Below are 20,871 nucleotides of genomic sequence, written 5' to 3' on the forward strand. Positions count from 1 at the left end.
TATATGCAAATTCCGCGTAGCTTCACAGAACCAAGGAATTGTTGTTTAATTGCCGTCGTTTGCAGATATACAGATTATTTATTACATTCCGCCTAATAACATAATTAGTCTTAATTAATTATCCAACTTCTCAAATATCATAATTAGATAAAAAGTGTGAATGAGAAAATTGTACAGCAACGTGAAAAACTCCCGATCCAGCTTAATTTCTGTTGATCAATACGTGCTGCATGAAAATGTTTTTTGCAAGCGTGAAAGAAGCTCGCGAATACAAGAAAAAATTGTTGCGGGACTGCCGCTCGCGGCAAGTGTTCAGCCGGTGCGGCATGAACACTTGCTCATCATGCGACTCATCACTCATGTCATATATGGGCATCACACGCTGATAACTAAACGTGTTATAACACACAGTTTCGTGCTTCATGTTTTGCACATAAAGTGAAAACAAACAAACTGAGCGATAGATTTCCCTGTTCACGTATACGGAGGAGCCTCTACTGCTGCAAGCTACACGTGTGGAACACCTTTTTGAGTTGATTTATTACAGCCACCATCACACTGCACCGTATGATTGTTTACGAGGCATTTATATAGACTCCAAAGCATTTAAAACCACACGGAGCGCATATCCGGCGTACAGCGTGACGCCACGTGTTGGTTTGTTATTTTCACGCCGACGTTTATTAACACAGTAATATGTCGTTATAACGAAATACGAAAGCTTTTATACGAAAGCTCGCTTTAATCGAAGCTGTCTTTGATATCCTGATTGCAGTGCAAACATTGTAGACCGGATTATTGGAAGTGTAGTTACACCAAGCTCCGCTTTGGTGAAATGCGAAGCGGGTGATATCCACAAGGGATCCCCCAGTGCAGCATATACATGACGACTATAGGGGCGGGCGAAGTTTCCAATACGAATCGAATGTTGCACAGTAGCTATTCGATATTTTCGAATGCCGAAACTAATCCAATATTTCCCGATAATCTACTCTCTATTTCGAGTCATTATTATCCGTCTACTAAACAAAGCGTTGCAAATTTAGGAAATAAAACGACGACAAAAGTTTTCGAAGCAATGCAGAAACGAAATGGGCAATGCAAAGCTTTGTTTTCGTTTTCGTGGCGGAAGCCTTCGTTGCAACCTGTTATCTTTGCTTGTATTCTGCAAGTTATGTTTTGTAGTCTAGTCATGGGAGCGGTTCGGTCTCTTACGCTACAGCATATTTTCCTCGAAACGGGCCCTTTCACATTTATCTACGGCACACAAGTCCTTCAGCAGCTTTCTTGTTTTCTTTTTCCAGAACCTCCGATCTCCTTTCAACAAATATTTATTTAGCCTTTTTGTAAATTTGGTCATACAGCAGCCATTCGTTCTTGGAAGACTTGTGTGCAGCCAGGTTCTAAAAATATTGAAAGGCTATTTGTGAAGTTATTTTATTGACAATTAGTGATAGCGTGTTAAAAATTATACTAATTGTTTGGTATAGTGGGCCGTCTTTATTCCACTGGTCAGCCCAAGCGTGGTACCTAATTATACCGAAATAAATATCCCCGCCATAAATATACGTGCTTGCTTTTGACTATCCGATATTCGATTCGATATTCGACACTCAGTATTGATATTCGATTGGTATTCGGAAATTTTGATATTCTCTCACCTCGTATGACAACCGTTTGCGTTTCTTCTTATCAACCTGGCGTGGCAAAGAACGCTTGTATGGTCCCTCCACCTCGCGGTGGCAGGTCCTTGGGCCTACCTGTGTGACTTAATAAGCGACAGAATAGGCAGCTGCTCACGGGTATTACCAGAGTTTATCCACTGTCATGTTACGAGCGCGTATGTGTTTCAGTTATATACGTGTTACGAGCAGCCGCTTTGTTGGAGTAAAACTCTTGCTCTGGCTAGTTGATTCATGCTTGAATGTGTAAAGAGCAGGGCGCAAAGAACAGGACAGAAGAAGAAAAACGACAGGACCGGCGCCACTCACAACCAAGTTTATTTCCACAACAAGCCTGCCTTATGTAGGTCAACCAAACCGAAGCACAGTTGGAATGCGCGTCCCACCCTATCCAAGGTAGCACTGAAGAGGTATGATCGGTCGCATTCAGGAACATGTCGCCTTGACCCTAGAAAAAATTGGCTTCGAATACGTCGAAAAGAAGAAGGAAGCAATCAACCTACGAGACCGATCTCGCAAGACATTGAATATTCCAAGTTCTGGAAGAGTTCGATTTAGGAATGGTGTTCTGACAAAAAAAAAAATAATAAGCTCGCTAGGACGGCGCGAAGTGGGAATCTTTGTTGGCGCCAGAAGATATATTTGAGTTAATCCGATTTTAATAAAATACCGCTTATAACGACGCACATTTATTGTTACGGTGACTTCGTTACAACGAAGGTTTACTTTGTGTGATTGATTAATTTTGCCTCTGGGGCGGATGACAGCTGACGTATATATATGTGATGCAATGCATTTTGTTTTTTTCTAAAGCGAAGCTGTTAGACTCTAGTTGGCCCGGATTTTTAGGTCTGTGCTCACCTAAAAAACAGACCTCTAATGGCAACTGCATGGAAAAGGGGGTCTGTGTTTGAGTTTCGGCGTAAAAGAATTATGTTTTCTCGTACATTCGAATTACAATCACATGCTACCACGTCTGTAGGTTGTGTGCGAGTCGTACTTTACAAATTTTCTGACACATTTTACTTTGAGAAATTCCCTTAGTTCAATAACGGACTCGCGGCTTGGCGGAGGGCCCAGAAGAATGAGGATGTATGCAGCACTTCCGCACACGTGCGTGAGCTCGTTACGCACGTCGCTTGTGGTGGTCTGCTTGTGCAACGTCTTCTAACGTCAGTTTGGGTGGTGGTACTTGTCTAATGTCAGTTATGTTTGTCTAACGTCGGCGAGAGCTTTGCTATACATCCACTTTCGATGTGTGGAATGGAGGCGGATATTTGGTGGGTGGGCACGTGCATTGGATTTTGTTTTTTTACGGGACCTCTGTCAGCATTCATATACTGTCAATTTCATTCTTACACGTTCACTTGGGTGATGATATGCGCACTTATGAGCCATTTTTATTCACCATCGTCATCAACCTATGTCTGCAGGACGAAGGCCCCGATTGCCTCGATTCTATCGGAAATTAACTTTGTGAATATTTTAAACAATACTGAAAGCAAGTTCTTGGCCTATATAATTCTTCATTCTTTAACGTCTCTCCTCCCATGGATGAATATAATGTTGGCATTCTTCCAACTCTCTGGTGCGCTTCAAGTCGTGAGGCATCGCGTATAAAATGTTTAAAGCTTTTCAAGTATAACATCCCCTGCCTCTCTGATGAAATCGACTATTATTATATCTTCTCCTGCCGCTTTCCCGCAGGAGATGTCTTGCAAAGGCCTTTTAACTTCATCGCTAGTTACAAATGGAAGTTCTGTATCATGTTCGTCACTACTTCAAATCAAGGTTGCGTGGCTGCTCTGAGTACTGTCCAGATTATAGTATAGAAGTCTTCTATACTGATTATATGACCGACATTTATGGCATATTAATGTGGCTGGTACACAACCAGACTAAAACTATTTGCGCTCGACGTCTGCTAAGCATTACGCGCACGTAAAACGTTTACGCGTTCGATTAACATGATTTGTACTCGCATGTGCACATGCGCATTTATGCACCCGCCGCAGGCTGGTGAGCGAGTCGACGGTGGGCTTCTTCGTGGTGATCCTGGCGTTCCTGCTGCCCTCAGACTTCCACAACTTTGAGCTGAAGAACCGCATCCTCAAGTGGAACGACGTCTACCACAAGATGCCCTGGGGCGTCATCTTCGTCATGTCCGGAAACATCGCCATCTCGTACGCGCTAGGGGTGCGTACGGTGCGCGTTTTCATTGCTACGTACGCGACACGTGGTACGTTCGTGCCATGCACGCAACTTGGAAGTGCTTATAGCCTGCGACTGCAATGACATTGCTTCGGCCAGCGGGCTTGTGATTGTCGACGCCTCCATCGAGGTTCGTCGTTACAAAGAGTCTGCTTTTCTTTTTTGTAGAAAAAAAAATCGGCAAGGGCTTTGACAAAGCTTATGACTGCAGACGTTGTGAAGCGTCAGTCAGAGATGCCATGTTTTGCCCCGGGTTTCCCATGGATCGAGCAAGCGTTCCCGTATATAAAGGTCCTTTGACTCGGTGAGCACGTTTAGATTCGCATGCGTGCAAGTTCAGCTACTCGGTTGGCCGTCGGACTTGTCACGCAACGATTGTGGATTTGTCTTCGTGAAAGCCATCACGAGAAGTAGCCCGGGGGGGGGGGGGGATATCATGTTATTGTCCGCCTAGTGGACTTTCCGTTTCGGCCGCTGCTGATTGGATGCAGCTGTGCGAGCGAGGAGGAGACGAGCGGCCATAAAGCCAATCAGGAACGGCCGAAATGGACAGTCCACTGGGTGGACTCTTACAGAATACCATCCCTGCAGACGTAACGTCAGCATAGGCCTAGACGATGGCAAAACTTCGTTAAACTTTGGAACCCGGCCGGTTCTCCATCTCTTCTTTTTACAAACCTTCGTTACTGCATTGCTTCGCGCTTTCTTTTCTTTTTCTTTTCTTTTTTGACATGACGTACTACACACATTGCGTGTGCGATACCCTCCACTGCATCTGAAGTGAGAGGGGGGAGTCAAACCTTATTTCACTGAGCACAATGCATGTATTTATTCCAAGTCAGAGGGATGCAGTTGGCCACTCGTATCTTCTAGAAACATAATATCTCGCTGCCTTCTTTTCACCCATCATTAAACAAAGCATTTTCCGAACATGTTAATTAGCTATATCGGCTCAAGAAAGCAAAATAAAACGCGGACAGCGTTGAAAGCAATGAACAAAGCGCTCATGTACACGCAAACAAATATATGAAAATATTGAAAATATATTAAAAAAGACATGAAAAAGTATGAAACTAGGCACTACACACGTCGCCATACTGTACAGATTGTCACACGTGCGCTTGTACCCAGGCATTCCTTTCAATTGCGCATTTGCTTGCACCTTCAGTTAATTACCAGACCAGATTGAGAGACACAAGGCCGTACATGTATGTCGTGCCTGCGTGCGCAGGAGTGCGGCGTGTTCAGGGCCCTGATGGACTGGTCACGGCAGCTGTCGGCCAACGCGGTCTGGGCTGAGCTGTTCTTCCTTTTCCTCACAGCCATCGCCTCCGAGGTGACCACCGTCAAGGACAGGCTGCCCGAGTTCTACTACATCGCGGGCAACGTGGTGCGTGCGCCAGCTAGTGTTACCGCCGTCTATCCGAAGCGAAAGACTTTAATGCGTGCTTATTCAGTCACACCGCGAAAATCCCGCACGACGTAACGCGCGGACAATCTTAAATCTGGACGTTTCAGAGCCAACTGACCGACATGCACCCGCTGAGGCTCATGCTCCCGGTGTCGGCGGCGTCCGAGTTCAACTACATGATGCCGTCGTCAGGCGCGAGGAACGCCATCATCTTCGAGATCTCCTACATCTCCGCGCTGGAGATGGTACGCACGTGTACGCCTAGTGACAAGTATAACGTGCCCCACCACGCTTCGTGAGAACTTGTGTCCTCCAGTGTACAAAAGCAGTCTCGTCGCAAATGGTAATGGTTAAAATGTCTTTCTTTTGTTTTGTTTTTTGTTTTCTACATACGAGTTCGGGTGCAGTTAAAAGCACACAGCAGCTGTGATTCTCGGATGTGTTACATGAGATAATTTATTTTTCTGTACTCTTCCCCACTAGGCCTTAGTTCACTGCTGAAAACTGCATTTGAGAACTAAGTTAATACACGAGTCACGCAACTATAAATATATTTCTTTACGCAGCGCTGCCCCAAAGTGCGCACATAACTTTCCCGGGTCGTATTTTTTTTTTTTTCGATTCACACACACACAATCTAAAGGAAGTGTACGCAACTTGTTTGTGCTGAAAAACGTTGCTCCAGTCAGCAGCCATGTGTAGCTTCACAACGAGAGCCGCGTGAGTTGGCTGGTTCGATTACAGACCTGTTCTGTTATGTAAATACAGCGTCGCTGATTAACCTCTCCGATTGGTCACGCGCAACATACGCCAGCTAGTGCTTGCATTATCAAATTAAATTTTATTAGCTGAAGATTAGATTTCTACACGGAAAAATGTACAGCAGGAGGTCGTTCAGCGAATGTATCCTTGCGGAAACTCATACTGCACTGACGCAAAAAAATCTGTCACGGTGGAAATTTTCAATCTAGGAATCCTGGCTTTAGTACTGACGAAAAGAGTGGCGAATGGCCGAACGGTAGCGGAACAAGAGTGCACTGAACAAAATAAAGAGCTTTAGAAATAGCGAGCGCTTTAGCCTGCCCAGCCGCACTGCGCATGAGCGGAACCCGAATTCCACTTGGGGTTATTTTGTATACGTCCTACAGGTAGCGCTCCCTAACTCTGGGTCATAAGTCGCGAAAGTCGGTGGAAGTAGGGAAACGACAAAAACGGAGACTTACAAAAACAAAGTTCACAATAGGGGGTCAGAAAATTTGGGTATGGGAATTTATCGTGGGTTCTTCTTTTCTTTTCCTTTTTTTTAACCCAAAGAGGACATTAGGCAGTATAATAGCAAGAGCTTGGGGGCGCAACCCACCGCCCCGTCCCAAAGGGGACGCTCATAAGATCCATCCATGCATCGATCACCGCTTTCTGAAACCCGCTAAAGACCCAAGTTCTTTTTAGGCTTGTATACCAATTCTAAAAAGGAAATGTCCTCTTCTGTCACCAATTATGATGCGTGCACTATCAATAAATCTGCCAAAGTTACATAACTTTGGCAGATTTATATTCTTGCATTCTCCGGCAAGGTGTCGCCGACTCTAGAAAGAAAGTCAGGAAGGTAGGACGATACTTTCTATATTTTCTGGTGAGTGGTAATTGCCGAGTATATATAATTGTCGATTTGGTTTACCGTCAGTCATGTTGCGTTTTCTATCAAGGAATCTGAATCACCCGTTCACTGCACACGCACAAGTTAATTACAGACTGTATGCGTCACGAAGAAGGGAACACGACACTGTTACTTCCAAGGCCGCACCCAGGAATTATTTTCTGGGGCAGCTTTGCGCGGCTAGCAGCGGTCATTTAGAAATATTGACTTATTTTTGCGCGGCAATCAAGTGCACCGCGGGCACATAATACTACGAAAATATTATATATCTTTACGCATACGTTGAGCTAAACTGTATATATCGCCACAGCCATAATTTTGGGGGACGTCAGAACCCCCTAACCCCTCCCCCCGATAACGGCTCCGTTTCCTTTTTTGTCGGAACTCGGGATGGTCCGTCGAACAGCCCGTCAAACGGGGAAGCGCCTTGAGTAACGTGGTCGCGTGTGGCAATACACTCTATACAGTCAGAAGTAAAAGTTGCACTGAGTGAGCAAAGGGTTCAGTAGACAAGCAGCACGGTGTTTACCTCGCTGTTACTGGACAGAAGTGACAAAAATAAGTCGCGTACGAAAATGCGTATACACCGCTATACCGAAGGGGCAATGCGAATTCGCAGATCCTGCCGGGCCTGCTGATGAAGATCGTCTCGTGCTTCCTCTACCTGGGCATCCTCAACTCGGTCGGCGACATCATGATGGGCGACGAGGTGCTCGCGGTTGTCAACACCACGATCGCAGCCACGGTGGCGTCCACCTCTTCGGCCAGCGGGTCCGTTTCCGCCAGGAACTTGCTGTTCGACAATAAACTCTGAAAGAAACAGGAAAAAAAAATGACGTGGATTACTCGGCTTTCCCCATGACGCCAACTGCGATAGCCACGAGGGCCCCATGTGCTAAAACAGGCTGATGCTGATCTAACACGTTTCATTGACACGATGTGTACCATGCGGAGTGGTGGTTCGCATGGCCAATATAGGCAGGTCACCGCCCTTCACCGACGCTTAGCTGTCGTTTTAGGGGGGGAAAAAAAACGTTTATTTCCAAAGAGGACCTGCGCCGTGTATTATGCTTCTTAAGTTTCCTCGGATTTCATTCCAATGAAGAAAGCAAAAATAATGGAAAGTGAACGAGAAATTACGGTTGAACTCGCCTCACAATGAAAGCCGACGTTACTACGATTAGAAATCGAGCAATGTGGCCAACCACTAAAATAATGACAACTTGTTGACGACACCCTGACGACTTTATCGACTTATTTCGTCTCCATTGCTTCGGTACCGTCTCCTGTGGCGCATAGTATAGGGGACGGTGGATCGGCACTTATTTGAGGCCTCTGGAATCGCTGAGCCCCCCTGACGAAGACGTGGTCAAGGACCCCACCCTCCTCGATATGGATATGTAGTCGGTGATTCGGTCGGCGTTTTGAGGATATCGAGATGGATATTGTTGAGTGGTAAATCAGAAACCACCCGTGCGAGACGTTTATTAAGGTGAACGACTCGTGGGAGGAAATTTTGACCGTCTGGTGTTATGGCACCAAAATTAAATGACACCGAATTTGGGGGTCGAACACTCGACCTTTCGTAGGAGTCGAACCCACGGCCCTTTGTGTTAATTACGACAATGTTAATTAAGTCACAGTGCATTAATATTTGGTTAATTAAGCCAGTCGAACCCACGACTGTTGGTGGACCCACTTGCATATAGGCGAACCATGCAGCTATATCTCCAAGTTGGACTCCAATTGACATCGTGAAGGTAGAGAGTCGAACCCACTATATTTGGTGTTAATTAAGGCGAAGTTAATAGATAAATGGTTAATTAATATAAAATTAATTACGGCACTCGAGCCTACGACCTTTGATGGGAGTCGAATACGCGGCCTTTGTCGCTAATTAGGGGCGAAGTTAATTAAGTAACGATTAATTAAGGCATGATTAATTAAGACACTCGAGCCCGTGATCTTTGGTGGGAGAAAATAATAGGAAGTTACAACGCATTGGAATGAAAATGTGGAGGTAATGAATGTCTCGTAAGCGGGCAGGCTTCCGCCTTCATCCTCTTTAGGGTATGCTAAAGTGACTGTCAACTTTATTTTTTTTTAGCCATGCGATAGCGGTTATATAGCAGCGCATTAATGTGGGGTTAGTTTAAAGGACCCCCAATAAATGCACGCTGCACTTCGTGATGCACATATAGTGCAACAATAGCATGGAGAAGATGTCCGTTATTCAACGGGTATAACTATCTGGCTTGAGCTTGAGCATATCCGGCTAGGCTAACTATCCAGCTAGGCTTGAGTTTTGCCTCCTTGGCCTACATGCCCCGGGACACACTACAGAAGGTGACCAGCAGGGGTATGCGAATAAGGATTTGTGAGAGTCAATCGCATACGAATCGAATAGTGTCAAAAGCGAATGGAGTCGAATTCTGAATACTTTTCGAATAGCTTTCGAATAATGAATAGTTGTTATCACAATAATATAAAGCGGTGTTCCCATGTCGGTATTTTCAAAGTTAGCAAGTTTCTGTGAATACATAGTACGTTATGAATTGTTAATTATTAAATGCACAAATGGAACATTCGGAGAAAACAAGTCGTTCCTTCGCATGCACAGGGCTATGCAGAGAGAGCGAATGACAGCTGCACAGACTGTAAAGTATGTCTACCTAAGTGATGTAGCCTGTTCCACTATGCAAGTTTTCATTTTATTATCTCCTTGTTATGCCCACGGGGTTGAAAACTTACTGTACTCTTGCTCCAATTTTATGTTTACTTGGTCGCAGTTGACGCCCTGAAATATTCGAAAAGTATTCGAAAAAATATTCTCATTCACGAATAGTGACTATTCGATTTGAAGACCGAATCGAATAGGACACTATTCGATTCGTTATTTGAAAGTCTCTTTAAATATTCGCGCGCCCCTAGTGACAAATGTCCGGCACGGGTGCAAGTGCACACAAGAGAAGTTTCAGAGTTCTCGGTTGTCGATGCCCCATATGCAGGTGGCAGCAGGACGAGGGAGTATTCGGTTAGAGCCCACCCACATGGGCTGTCCGCTTCGGGTGCCGCTGGTCGGCTGGAGCTGTACCAGCGAAAAGGAGACACGCTGGTTGTGCCTGTCTCCTCTTCGCTGGTACAGCTCCAACCAATCAGCGGCGGCCGAAACGGACAGTCCACTAACTGGATTTACACAATACCCCCCCTCCCGCCCAGGTGTCAGGGCTACCCCAGCCGGAAGTATCCGATGACGAATTTCCTCTATGCGGCAGAAGTTGCGGGAAGGAAGCACGGGACACATAGGGGTGCGCACGCATTCCGTCGGAGAATGTAACTTATAGGCTTCTGGGAGAGCTTTTGGGAAACAAAATATATAAATTGATGTTCCCAGTAAAACGTATACATATCGTACGCGACACCCGACCATGTATAATGCCGTTTGCGTGCGGCGAGCATTTCGCATTGCAGACGGCTTGCCTAATTAGCGCGTGCATCTTTCGTGTATATATACGGAGGCCCGGTGCGAAAGCGGCGACACCAACGGGGTCGTAGACACCCGATATCTGTGGGCGGAAATCGTATGGCGCGCGAAGCCGACGTTAGCAGCTCTGGAAATGCCATCGCACGCGTGATGAACTGTATCTAATAGAGAGTCGTAGGCTCTTCAGGCCGGTCGATTCTTTATTGGGCGACGGCATCGACGGGCTGCAGCTGCTCGCTGGAAGACGCCAGCCGGTGCAGGGGAAACCTTGGGACAGCCAGCGCGACCGACTCCTGCGACGCGGAACTGAAGAGGAAGCAGAGCGAGTCAAAGCGCGCCACACATTGTTTACCCCACCATGGGGGGGGGGGGGGGGGCACCGTGGCTATCGCACGTCATGCAGGTATACAAATAAGGGAATAATAGAACGAGCGAAAATTTCTCCGCGCACGCCGTGCTTTCTTTTGGCGCAGAGAGAGAAAAATGATGAATAGTAATGAAAATTGTGATGTTGAAACGTGTCTCATACACGTAGTATGGTAGCAAAGAAGTAATTGGTCGTTCTATTGTACTCAGTGGCGTAGCAACGGGGGGGGGGGGGGGGGGGGGTCATATACGTATTAAGACACCCGAAAATTCTCGATATCCTCGCCTTCCTCGACTACACCGGGATGGGGGGAGGGGGGAGGGGTGCGACAGAAGAGCTATCGGCCCCGGGTGCCAGACGACCTAGCTACGCCACTCATTCTGCTGATGGTGGAAAGGCAGAAGTGAATGAAAATTTAACGCTGACCGCCACGCACTGTAACAGTCTAGAATGTTTGAGTGAGTGAGTGAGTGAGTGAGTGAGTGAGTGAGTGAGTGAGTGAGTGAGTGCGCGAGCGAGTGAGTGGAGTCTCATCCCCACCGGGCAGTGAATCCGTCTCCGTATCCTTCGCCGACGGCAACCAGCGTCGGGGCGCAGTCGCAGAGCGGGCAGCGCCGGTTTCGCAGCTCCGACGAGCGCAGCCACACCACCAGGTTGACGCGTTCGCCGCTCTGCGCTGGCACGGAGCCGCTCAGCTGCTGACCGCGGTGCAAGAAGGCGTGGCGGGGCAGCTGCCGCTGCAATAGAGTGGTCGAGCACTGGTCCAGCGGCTCTTCGCGCATGTCGCTGAAGTACAGCTCGCCGCCGCTGAAGTCCCGCCGGCCCAGGCACACGTTCAGCGTCACCTGCGCCATCGCAACCCCCCCAAATAAGGGCACCCCACTCTCAGCTTCCCAGCTGTCACGCCTGCGCGCACGTGCAAGGGTCCATTCCCCGGAGCCGTGCAGAGAAACTTACGTGGCGTGTGCACTGTCGCCAACGTTCCCAGGTCAAATCGCATAGCGGTGTTGCTGGTGCTCGGCTCACATCAGCATGTAGATGGTTATATATATGGCATACGGTTCTAGAACCATTTTACATACCCGAAAGACACAAACCAGAAAATCGGCGGTTAGCCATCGCCCATAAATAACTCAAGACGCAAACACCGAGGAAAGGAAATGTTCGTTCACATCACCCGCGACTAAAAGAAATAGAAAGCAATAATGAAACACAGGAAGTTCGCAAAGGAACCGTTGAGTCAGCGGCAAGTTATCACGCCAGTATTCTATGCTTTTGCGGCTGGCTGATTTCCGTTCGAATTTCGCACAGACGTAGCTTATTGAAGTGCGTTTCACTTAATACCACATTTCCGAACTTTTTTTGCCTGTTTAATTCACAATAAAGATGAAGTACTACACCACTAACAAAATAAGAAAATACGGTTTCTCTGCAACGGAGCGGTGGCGCCATCTGTTACCGCTACTGTCAAAGGCACGTTCCCCCGTAACGGTGACATATGATGCCACCGTTCTGTTATACCAGACTGGGCCAAAATCGACATCATTTTTTTAGAGAGACGCTGTCGCAGACGACCCCCACTTATGCTTTGTCATGAAAGAAACAGGCAAGTAATGCTCGCAAACGTGGTACTGAGTTGAACCCACTGACAAATGCTACACCAGGGCGAAATTTTAGCTGAAATAGGCGATCGGTTATGTGGATGAGTCATGTCACCTGTCGCTCCTATAATGCAACACGCAGTATGTAGAATGCTAAGTTTCTAAGTTGGCTCCCGTTAATGCAACCATTGCGGGACCAAAAGTTTTGCTCGAGTTATCCGAAAGGAGGAATTAGCAAAGGGCGGAAAAAATGCATTCAAGAGCGTATTGCAATAAACTATATACATGCATGCCGTCGTCAGTCAGTGGCCCACAGACCCCAACAAAGAATCGCCAAAGGAGACATCGCCCAGGGCGTAGCGCAAGTGGCCGTCTCATCATCACTGCAGGACAGACTGCTGCCATCACTGCCGTCCCTTAGAGAACCAGCAGCACCGTCCGCTGAATTACTTGTGTTATCGAGCTTCTAGTAACTGCCACCCGCAAGGGAGCACAGGTGGGCGGATGAATTAACGGAAGCGACACGCTTTCGTGTTCAAATTAAACGAGTTTTCCTTCCACATAGCAATGCACGGTGCCTCGCCGGCACTCTCCAGTGCGCTCGAATTAAGCGAAAGTTCGAACTAACCGAGGTCGAATGAACGAGATTTTACTCCATTTCCGCAACTTTCTTGAATTTAACTGTATACAGAACTTCTTCGCGCAGTATATGCTCGCTGCTTGTCGCGCACTGATGCGGTCACGTACCTCGGCGTTGTCGTAGTGGAACTCGAGGCCGCTCTCACTGCCGGGCTCGCAGCGCACGGTGAAGGCGTTGTGCGAGTCGAAGCGAGCCCCCGTCCAGTGCGGGAACAGTGCCCGGCACAGGGGAGTCAGGTACTGGTCGCGTAGCGGCGTCACGAACTGCTCGTCAAAGCCCACCTCGCTGAGAACCGTCTGCGCGCGCAGGCTGCTCGTTAAAGCGTATACGCATGAACTTGGCGCACCACTCTCATATATATATATATATATATATATATATAGTTAGTCAGTTTGAATATTAATAATGCATATGAAACGGGAAAATTGCCCTCTGCGCAATAGTACTATGAAACTATAAAAGAAACTCATAGGGGCTTCTCCGATGGAAGCCTTTAAGTCTGGGCATATCGAACATGGAAGCCAACGCCGATCTTGAGCGGTTGCTTTACTGTCTAAGCTAGTGATAATTTAAATATTCGTCGTTACCCTGGTCAGTTCAGATCGTGAATCAACCGACCGAATAATGTGCTGGTCCTGCGGGTTCGGTCGCCGGACCTGCACGAATTTTTACTTCGGCTGCCGAAGGAAATTCCTTTCCGAGAAACCTCCATTGTTAGCTGCTTCCCTTTGTAGCTTCGTGCTGCATTTGGGTGGATGAAAATTTTTCCCATTTATGAAAATTCATCCGTTTTGATTTCCGTAAAACTCATTCGCCAATAACGAGGCGTAAGTTTGCCTCAGAAGTAAGCAAGCCCGTGCGCGGACAATCGCCGGTTAGCCGATAAATAACTCTAGACGCCAATATTGAAGAAACTAAATGTCTGTTCACATCATCCGTGACTAAAAAAACAGAAAGAAAAAAAAGAAACACAGGAAGCGCACAAAGATAAGGAACGGTTAAATCAATTCGCACCGCGTAGTTGTTGAGAATGTTGGGTCTGATCTTGGGCATCTCGGAGCCTTCGAAGTGATCCAGCTCGTACAGCAGCTTGTCGGCGAATTCTCGCGTGAACAGCGGGATACGGTAGACCTCCTTCTCTGCGCCACAGAACAGAACGTCAAAGTAAAGTTCGCAGACAAGTGGCAACTCACATGCGGTCGCTTTCTATATGTTATAGCGAGGGAAACAGTTCTATAGGGATGTTCGAACAGGGGAATTTTCGAATCGAATACTGATATTTGAGAAAAATAAACGACCTTACACTGCGGGATCGATTGCCGAATGCTTTCTCATTTCTAAACAGCGCGAAATATGAAGGTTGCACGGAGACGCGTCTTTGTGGCAAATGGCAGGCTTATTTATATTATTCGACACGCGTAATGCGCCGCTAGCAACTGTCAACTCGGGAGCTTACAAATGAGAAGCTGAAAAAACGATCTTGTCTTGTGCACCATCATAATGACAGCTGTCAAACGAAGGAACAACACGTAACCAGATGCGTGAATATTGTTGTGTTACGCGGTTGAAAGAGCTAAGGGCCAATAACTATACAGCATCGCACACAGTTTTTGAAGGGATGCGAACGTGGTTAGACTGCGACTCATAAATTGCTGCTCCTGTATCCTGAGACACCAGATTCGTTGTATAGGCTGCTTGAAGCGGAGGCGTCGTTTCTTATACGACTGAAGATTATTGCGCAGAGCTTATAGCTTCTCCGTGCGTTCACTCAGGAAATAGTTCTTCTGGGCAGCCACCATTAAGGCTTCCCCGCAGCACAATCGCTCTAAACATTCACCCCTATACTGTCGTTCTTTCTCACTGCGTAGGCTCCAAATATTCGTTATCAGCATTTGAACAATATAACGAATATTCGGTTATGTCGCTTAGTGAATTCTCGAATCGAACACGAATGGAATAGCAGAGACTATTCGATTTGTACTTCGAATGTTCTCATGCTATAATATTCGACTTGAGTTCCGAGTGTTTGTACTCGAATATTCGATCTGCATTTCGATATCTCGAATATTCGCGCACCTGTGCGGTCGCGCATGCAGACCTGCTGCTCCATGGTCATGGCGTCGTGCAGGTAATACCCTACCGTTGCCTACCGCGAACCTGTTGGTTCTGGCCGGCGCATGATTCTATCGGTCCTGAGCCTTTTATCGCCATTCAGGACAACATGATAAGCCGCAGATTATTGCGATCTGATGAACACAAGCCGTTTCTCTTTTATTCTGCCCGTGCGCGTATAGGCACTAGCGACGTCATAGGTTTCTTATTCACAAACATCAAGCTTGTATACCAAGTGTCCTTTTTTTTCTGACTTCAAACGTTATATTTATTCTCTTTTTATAAAAATGGTCCGCATAGAGCATACCATGCAGTTTCGTTTGTTCAGGTGGACTGCCTGAACATTTACTAAAGTCACGATGTTCAGGTGCAGCTATAAATTAAAATATTAACTAATTTTGTAATTACTGACTGAAGCACATGCGTTCAAATTGCGAAATTGAAGCCGATATGCAGTGAAATCGTCTCTGTTTTTTTTTACAGAAAACCTAGGACTATATCGCCCCAATTTGACGAAAGTTTTCCTTCACGATGGTTTTTTTATATACTGGGAGAGGCACAGTCCTCGATGATGACGTGAAACCCAGTGGCCTGGGAGGAGCAGTGTTAATACAGCTTGTGTAGACAACTGTGCAGTCGCCACATATTTTCACGAATCGATAACTTACCGCACAGAAGATTTTTGATTGCTTACTTCAAGAGAAAAAGTTCATGCCTGGAGGAGTAAATCCAAACTGCACTGAAGGCGCTGCTGTAAACCTTGCCAATGAACAGCAAACTAAGCCGTTGAGAATGGACCTCGCTCGTGTGTGAGAACAGAAAAGTGTGTCTAGTCAAATGGAAAGATAACAAAGGTGTCAATTCCTTTTCCAGTGCTGTCGGAATAGACCCCATGTCTTCATGCAAGTGCTGGTCGAAGGATGAAAGGAGAAAAAAAAATTAGCACCGCAACTGCGAAGTGTATCGGGATATAACCAACTGAAGAGGGGAGTGAACCTCAACGACAGGTGTATTTAATATTCTAGGACGAACGTCAACTCTATAGGAAATGGGCCGTTACGAAGCCCACACATTTTCTCGACATTGCTATCTGCAATGTCGAGAAAATCGCAAAGCTGTTGCGTCGCGACGGTCGAATACCGTCGTGACGCAACAGCTTTGCACCTGCAACAAAAAGAGCTGCGGTCTCTTCTGTCTTTCAAGCAAGAGGTAACCGAAACATTAACCAGATATAACCCAAATCGAAACTGTACCAGGAAATATAAAGGTACGAAAGTAGACCAGCAGCTCCAGAGACCAGACTAGCCTAGCTGCCTGACGGCGACACGAGAAAATGGTTTTGACCACTTCCCGGAGTTTTGTAAAATTAAAAATGCGATGCAGGAACAAAGATTGCAAAGGAAAGTCGAGAGTTTTGTGCATGAAATGCAATGTTTTCTTGTGCCTGCAATGGTAAATTTCTTTCTTTTATTTTAACCATGCTTCCAACTAATGTCCACGTTTGTGGACAGTAACTTGTATCGTTTCAAAATGAAAATTTTCTCACGTTTCTTTTTATCTGTACTTCTGAAATAATTTCAATTGAAATCTTAAAATGTTTGTTTTCTTGCCTACATTTTTTCATTAGTGAAGAGGTTACGTGCGATTTGTAACTCCCCTTTCTGTCTCCTTACAGTTTTTAGTTTTTAGTGCTGCACAAGGTTTGACCATGCCCACCTGTGTCAATAAATTATTTTCAAACTCGTCACATGGTTGTCTGCAACGTGTCGATGACAAAGGCACTAAGGGATGCAACTGAGAAAAAATCGTGACCATTTGGTTACAGACGTTTGGTTAGTTGCGCCACCCCCCCCCCCTCCAATCGCATTAACCCCCCCCCCCCCCCCCCCCAAGCAGGCACCTGGATCCGCCCCTGATTCGCTGCCACAGTGGACGCATTGGACGGAATGCAAAGACGCCCGTGTAGACTGTCTTGGGTATACTTTTTAAGAATCCCGGGTGGTCAAAGCTATAGTCCGGAGTCCCCACTACGGCGTTTTTCACGGCCCGTACGTGTGTCGCTTTCGGGCGTTAAACCCCGGAATTGAAAATTATGCTATAACACGCGACCATAAGGTTACACGGTAGGTGAGCGAGCCTCGTCTTCACCTGCTGAAATAATCCAGGAAGGCGGCAACGATTCTGGCGACTTGGCCGTCTTGACCACTTGCACAAACTCCGGGTCGAGGTACGACTCCTGAGGCAGAAAGAAACACGCGCCGCTATCAACGAGGTCTCTTGACAAATCGCCGATAAATAGAGCTATGTTACTGCTAGTACCTACCGATGTCATTCTGCGGCCATGCTATGTTGGCCGCGAGATCGAGCGGAGTCGCCACCTGGCGGACACTGACCGAACCAGGAAAGTGTGCATCGCGCGTCGTGTTGTCTGCTAGCCGCTACTTGTTTAAAGGCACACTGAAGCAAGACACTAAATCAGTTTAAACGGATAAAGCGTTCTTTGAAAACTCTGGTTGTCGTTAATTTCGAAATAATAGGTTTATTATTAGAAGAGAAAATGCAGTTAGAAGTTTCGGTTCTTGAATTTCGCGCCGAATTTCCAACGCCTGTGCGTCACTGTGACGTCACGGTTTTCAAAGTGTTTTTTCGTATTTAGGCCGCGTCGGCCCAGCAAAAATTCCCGAAACTTGCCGTGTTCAGTCTTTGGCTCCTTTAGAAGACAGTGTAGTCTATCTTTACCGCTAAACAATTAACGAGGCCCTAGAACACACTGTCAAAAATACATGACGTCGCAGCAACCTAGTGTGGGAACTTCACGGAGGCGCAGTCAGCCTTCTTTTGTTGTTGCGCTTTCTATGGTTTATGCAAGCGTCCTATATATCCTGGTAACAGTAGTGCTTTTGATGTTGTACAAGGGTTATTTACTGGTACAGAATAAATCGTCTTTCTCTTTGATGTGCCTTCATATGTGCGCGTATGGCGCAGATATCCTTTAAGTGTATTTGTTCTGCGGTTGTAGCGCAGTCTTTAAATGGTGGCATGAATTTTTTCTGACGACGTGTAGAGACACATTTTGCGCTGTAGTATCTGACTTTGCGCTGTATAGTCTCAATGAATAAAATCAGTGACTGCACGTTTCGGGCGAGCGATGTTTGAGCGTCGCTCCCTCTGTTCGTCTCAATCATTCAAATTTTATATTCGCATTGTGATTCAAGCACTTCGCAAAAAATAAGAACATTTGGTGCCATTTTGAAAAAATGAAGTGGTCGCTGCGATACCTGAACGCAGCGCTCTAGCGATTCCTCGTAGCGATTCTTCGTAGCGATCGATATTTTGATAATTCCGCAATCCTTGTGATACCACGAAACATCAACGAGGTGGCGTAGATAACTCAGCAGCAGGAAAGCAAATCTTAAGCGCTCGTGTGATATGTCGCATGATACAGTTGATCTTAGGCGTATAGTTGCATTACTGTGGTTGTGGCTGTGATTACAGCGGTTTCACGCGACAATCCTTGGGCATTTCTCAGGTGTCCCGGTATTATGTGGATATCCCCACAACGCAGAAATAATTTTGCCTCGCAAGTGCATTTTCGCGCTTTGGTACATCTATTATCTGCTACAAAATGGAAGCGGAAATACAGTATAGAGTAACATGTGTAACATTGCAGTCGCAATACAGACACAGGTCGTCGTAAAACTCAGTTGCCTGGCGGCTAATATAATGTGCTCTTTAGCGTGATGTCAGCTTGACGGAAGGTATACCGGCCAATTACTTTCACCAATAAAAAAAAAAAACACGGAATAAAGTTGGGTTTTCAAATAATTTAAAATTGTCCGCACCGTTCTCATGAACAAACAACCTCGCGCTAAAGTGCTTCGTTTTTAATGTTACCACGATAATAATAATAATAATAATAATAATAATAATAATAATAATAATAATAATAATAATAATAATAATAATAATAATAAACATTTGAAACCGCGCGGCGAATCTTCCACGACGCTGCCACTCATAGTTCCGTACCTTGTTTAACTAAACTTGCTATCTCGTATTCGACAGAGAAGCGAAGAAGAAGTATGGACGGTAGTTATGTATGTATACAAGCGGCGGAGTCACAATAACTGTACACCCTTTTCTCCGTTCCGTGGCAGCATTCTGTTCAGGACCCCAGAAACTTCCTGTGCTGCATTTTTGACAGTCAAGTTAGCCAAGAAAAAATAAGTATTTTGCTGCATAGTATTCTGTAGGCGCCTATTCTTGGTGTGTTCAAATAAAAAGAACGTTCGCCATGCGTCGAGCTCATGCGTGGACTTTTTTGTAGTGCTTCACAATAAAGTTTATACTTGTCGAACAATCCAACTCTAAAGCAGAAGTGGTGCCAGCTGGACTGTTCTATAAATCTATAGGCTATTGTAACTCGGGTGGTTGTAGAGGGTTTAACCGGAAGTATTCAGGGAACTCTGTTTGCAAGCATTAAAAGGGTCTGTAGCCGGATGCAGCTTAAGTCTGCCGTGAGCCCCCGCCCTCATAACCGCCAGTCACTGTCCCTCCGCGAGGCTGCACATAGTTCGTACTTTTCCTGTTACCTAAATAAGGCGGTAACCACAAGGATAACGTTACCAGCGCGTAATTTTATACGTTTTCACTCAGCTGTTACAGTGGAACGGCGGAAACCTAATTCTTTGTTGAACTGAAATAAAACGCTTGCTTCGCTGCAACTATTTACTGTCAAGTTTCACTTCAGTTGCCAGTGATGTCTCACGAGTAAAACGGGCTCAGCAATGAAATGAACTGTACCGAGGGATTTTGAAGAGTGAAATGCTCAGACTCCATACACTTTGTCCGTGTCTGTTGCACACCTCATCACTTTCGCCGATGAATATACTCTTCAAGAACATCAGACGCTCCCGAGGTACAGTGCCTAGAATATACTCCAGGCACTATACCAGAGGTATCAAGTACGACGCCATTTAGAAAACGTCGCATGGCGACGACTTTGTTTGCTTCCGTGATTGGCTAACGGAGTAACACAATGCCGCGCGGTCCGTGTGCCTTGGCTACCAAACGCAGTTTCTTTTTAAATTGTATCCTACTATAGCTACTTTAACTTCACTGTACAGGAATACAGCCATTTTCATAACCAGTGCAAGAATAGCAGAAAGCCGAGTCGCACAACACTGGCGCCTATACAGAATGTAGGCTGAACGCAAGCAACATGGATGTACCGGAAAGAAGCTACCTTTTGAGCTCCTTTCACGTATAGTAGAAATGTTCCGTGCGTTTCAAGCAAGAATGTGGTATTTGGTGAGGGGGGGGGGGGGGGGGGGGCAACACATATGATCAGTCCACTGCAGTCAGCTCATTTCAGTATCACACAATCGGCTCAAATCGCTCACAGAGAAGCGCCGTCGTGTACATTTCAATGCGCGCCCGATCTCTCGGCCAATAGACGCGTACGGATGAAAAATTGTTTGTAGATTTTTTCCCCCTTGATAAAGCCAGAGTACATAGTTTACGCCATTTACGAGATATGCGCCGTCAGACTTGCGGTACACATGCGCTGACGTTCCGTTTACTTTCTTAAGAAAGCGTCGTTTCATGCACTGAAACACAAAAGTAAGTGGAACGCCAGTGCATTCCTCCGCAAAGTTGGAGAATTAATATCTCTAAACTGGTGTCATCCTGAGAATTCGTTCCAAG

At 46.2% G+C, this 20,871-nt stretch overlaps 2 protein-coding genes across 3 annotated transcripts in view; one reads left to right on the forward strand and one right to left on the reverse strand.

Moving 5' to 3' along the window:
* LOC126542731 (sodium-dependent dicarboxylate transporter SdcS-like) overlaps positions 1-7,775 on the forward strand; it is a 43,780-nt gene extending 36,005 nt beyond the window's left edge. The window contains exons 9-12 of the mRNA XM_072286852.1: positions 3,698-3,878; positions 5,125-5,283; positions 5,412-5,549; positions 7,581-7,775. Coding sequence (XP_072142953.1) covers positions 3,698-3,878; positions 5,125-5,283; positions 5,412-5,549; positions 7,581-7,775 — 673 coding nt within the window. The remainder of the gene's footprint in view (positions 1-3,697; positions 3,879-5,124; positions 5,284-5,411; positions 5,550-7,580) is intronic.
* A 2,853-nt stretch (positions 7,776-10,628) lies between these two features.
* LOC126525048 (2-oxoglutarate and iron-dependent oxygenase domain-containing protein 2-like) overlaps positions 10,629-20,871 on the reverse strand; it is a 17,333-nt gene continuing 7,090 nt past the window's right edge. For both annotated transcript variants that reach the window (XM_050173110.3, XM_055067490.2), the window contains 5 exons: positions 17,314-17,401; positions 14,068-14,192; positions 13,161-13,349; positions 11,353-11,657; positions 10,629-10,751 (listed from right to left, as the gene is read on the reverse strand). In XM_050173110.3, coding sequence (XP_050029067.1) covers positions 10,646-10,751; positions 11,353-11,657; positions 13,161-13,349; positions 14,068-14,192; positions 17,314-17,401 — 813 coding nt within the window. In that variant the 3' untranslated portion in view covers positions 10,629-10,645. The remainder of the gene's footprint in view (positions 10,752-11,352; positions 11,658-13,160; positions 13,350-14,067; positions 14,193-17,313; positions 17,402-20,871) is intronic.

Source organism: Dermacentor andersoni, chromosome 3 (genome assembly GCF_023375885.2).
Source record: "Dermacentor andersoni chromosome 3, qqDerAnde1_hic_scaffold, whole genome shotgun sequence".
In the NCBI taxonomy this organism is placed as follows: Eukaryota; Metazoa; Arthropoda; class Arachnida; order Ixodida; family Ixodidae; genus Dermacentor; species Dermacentor andersoni.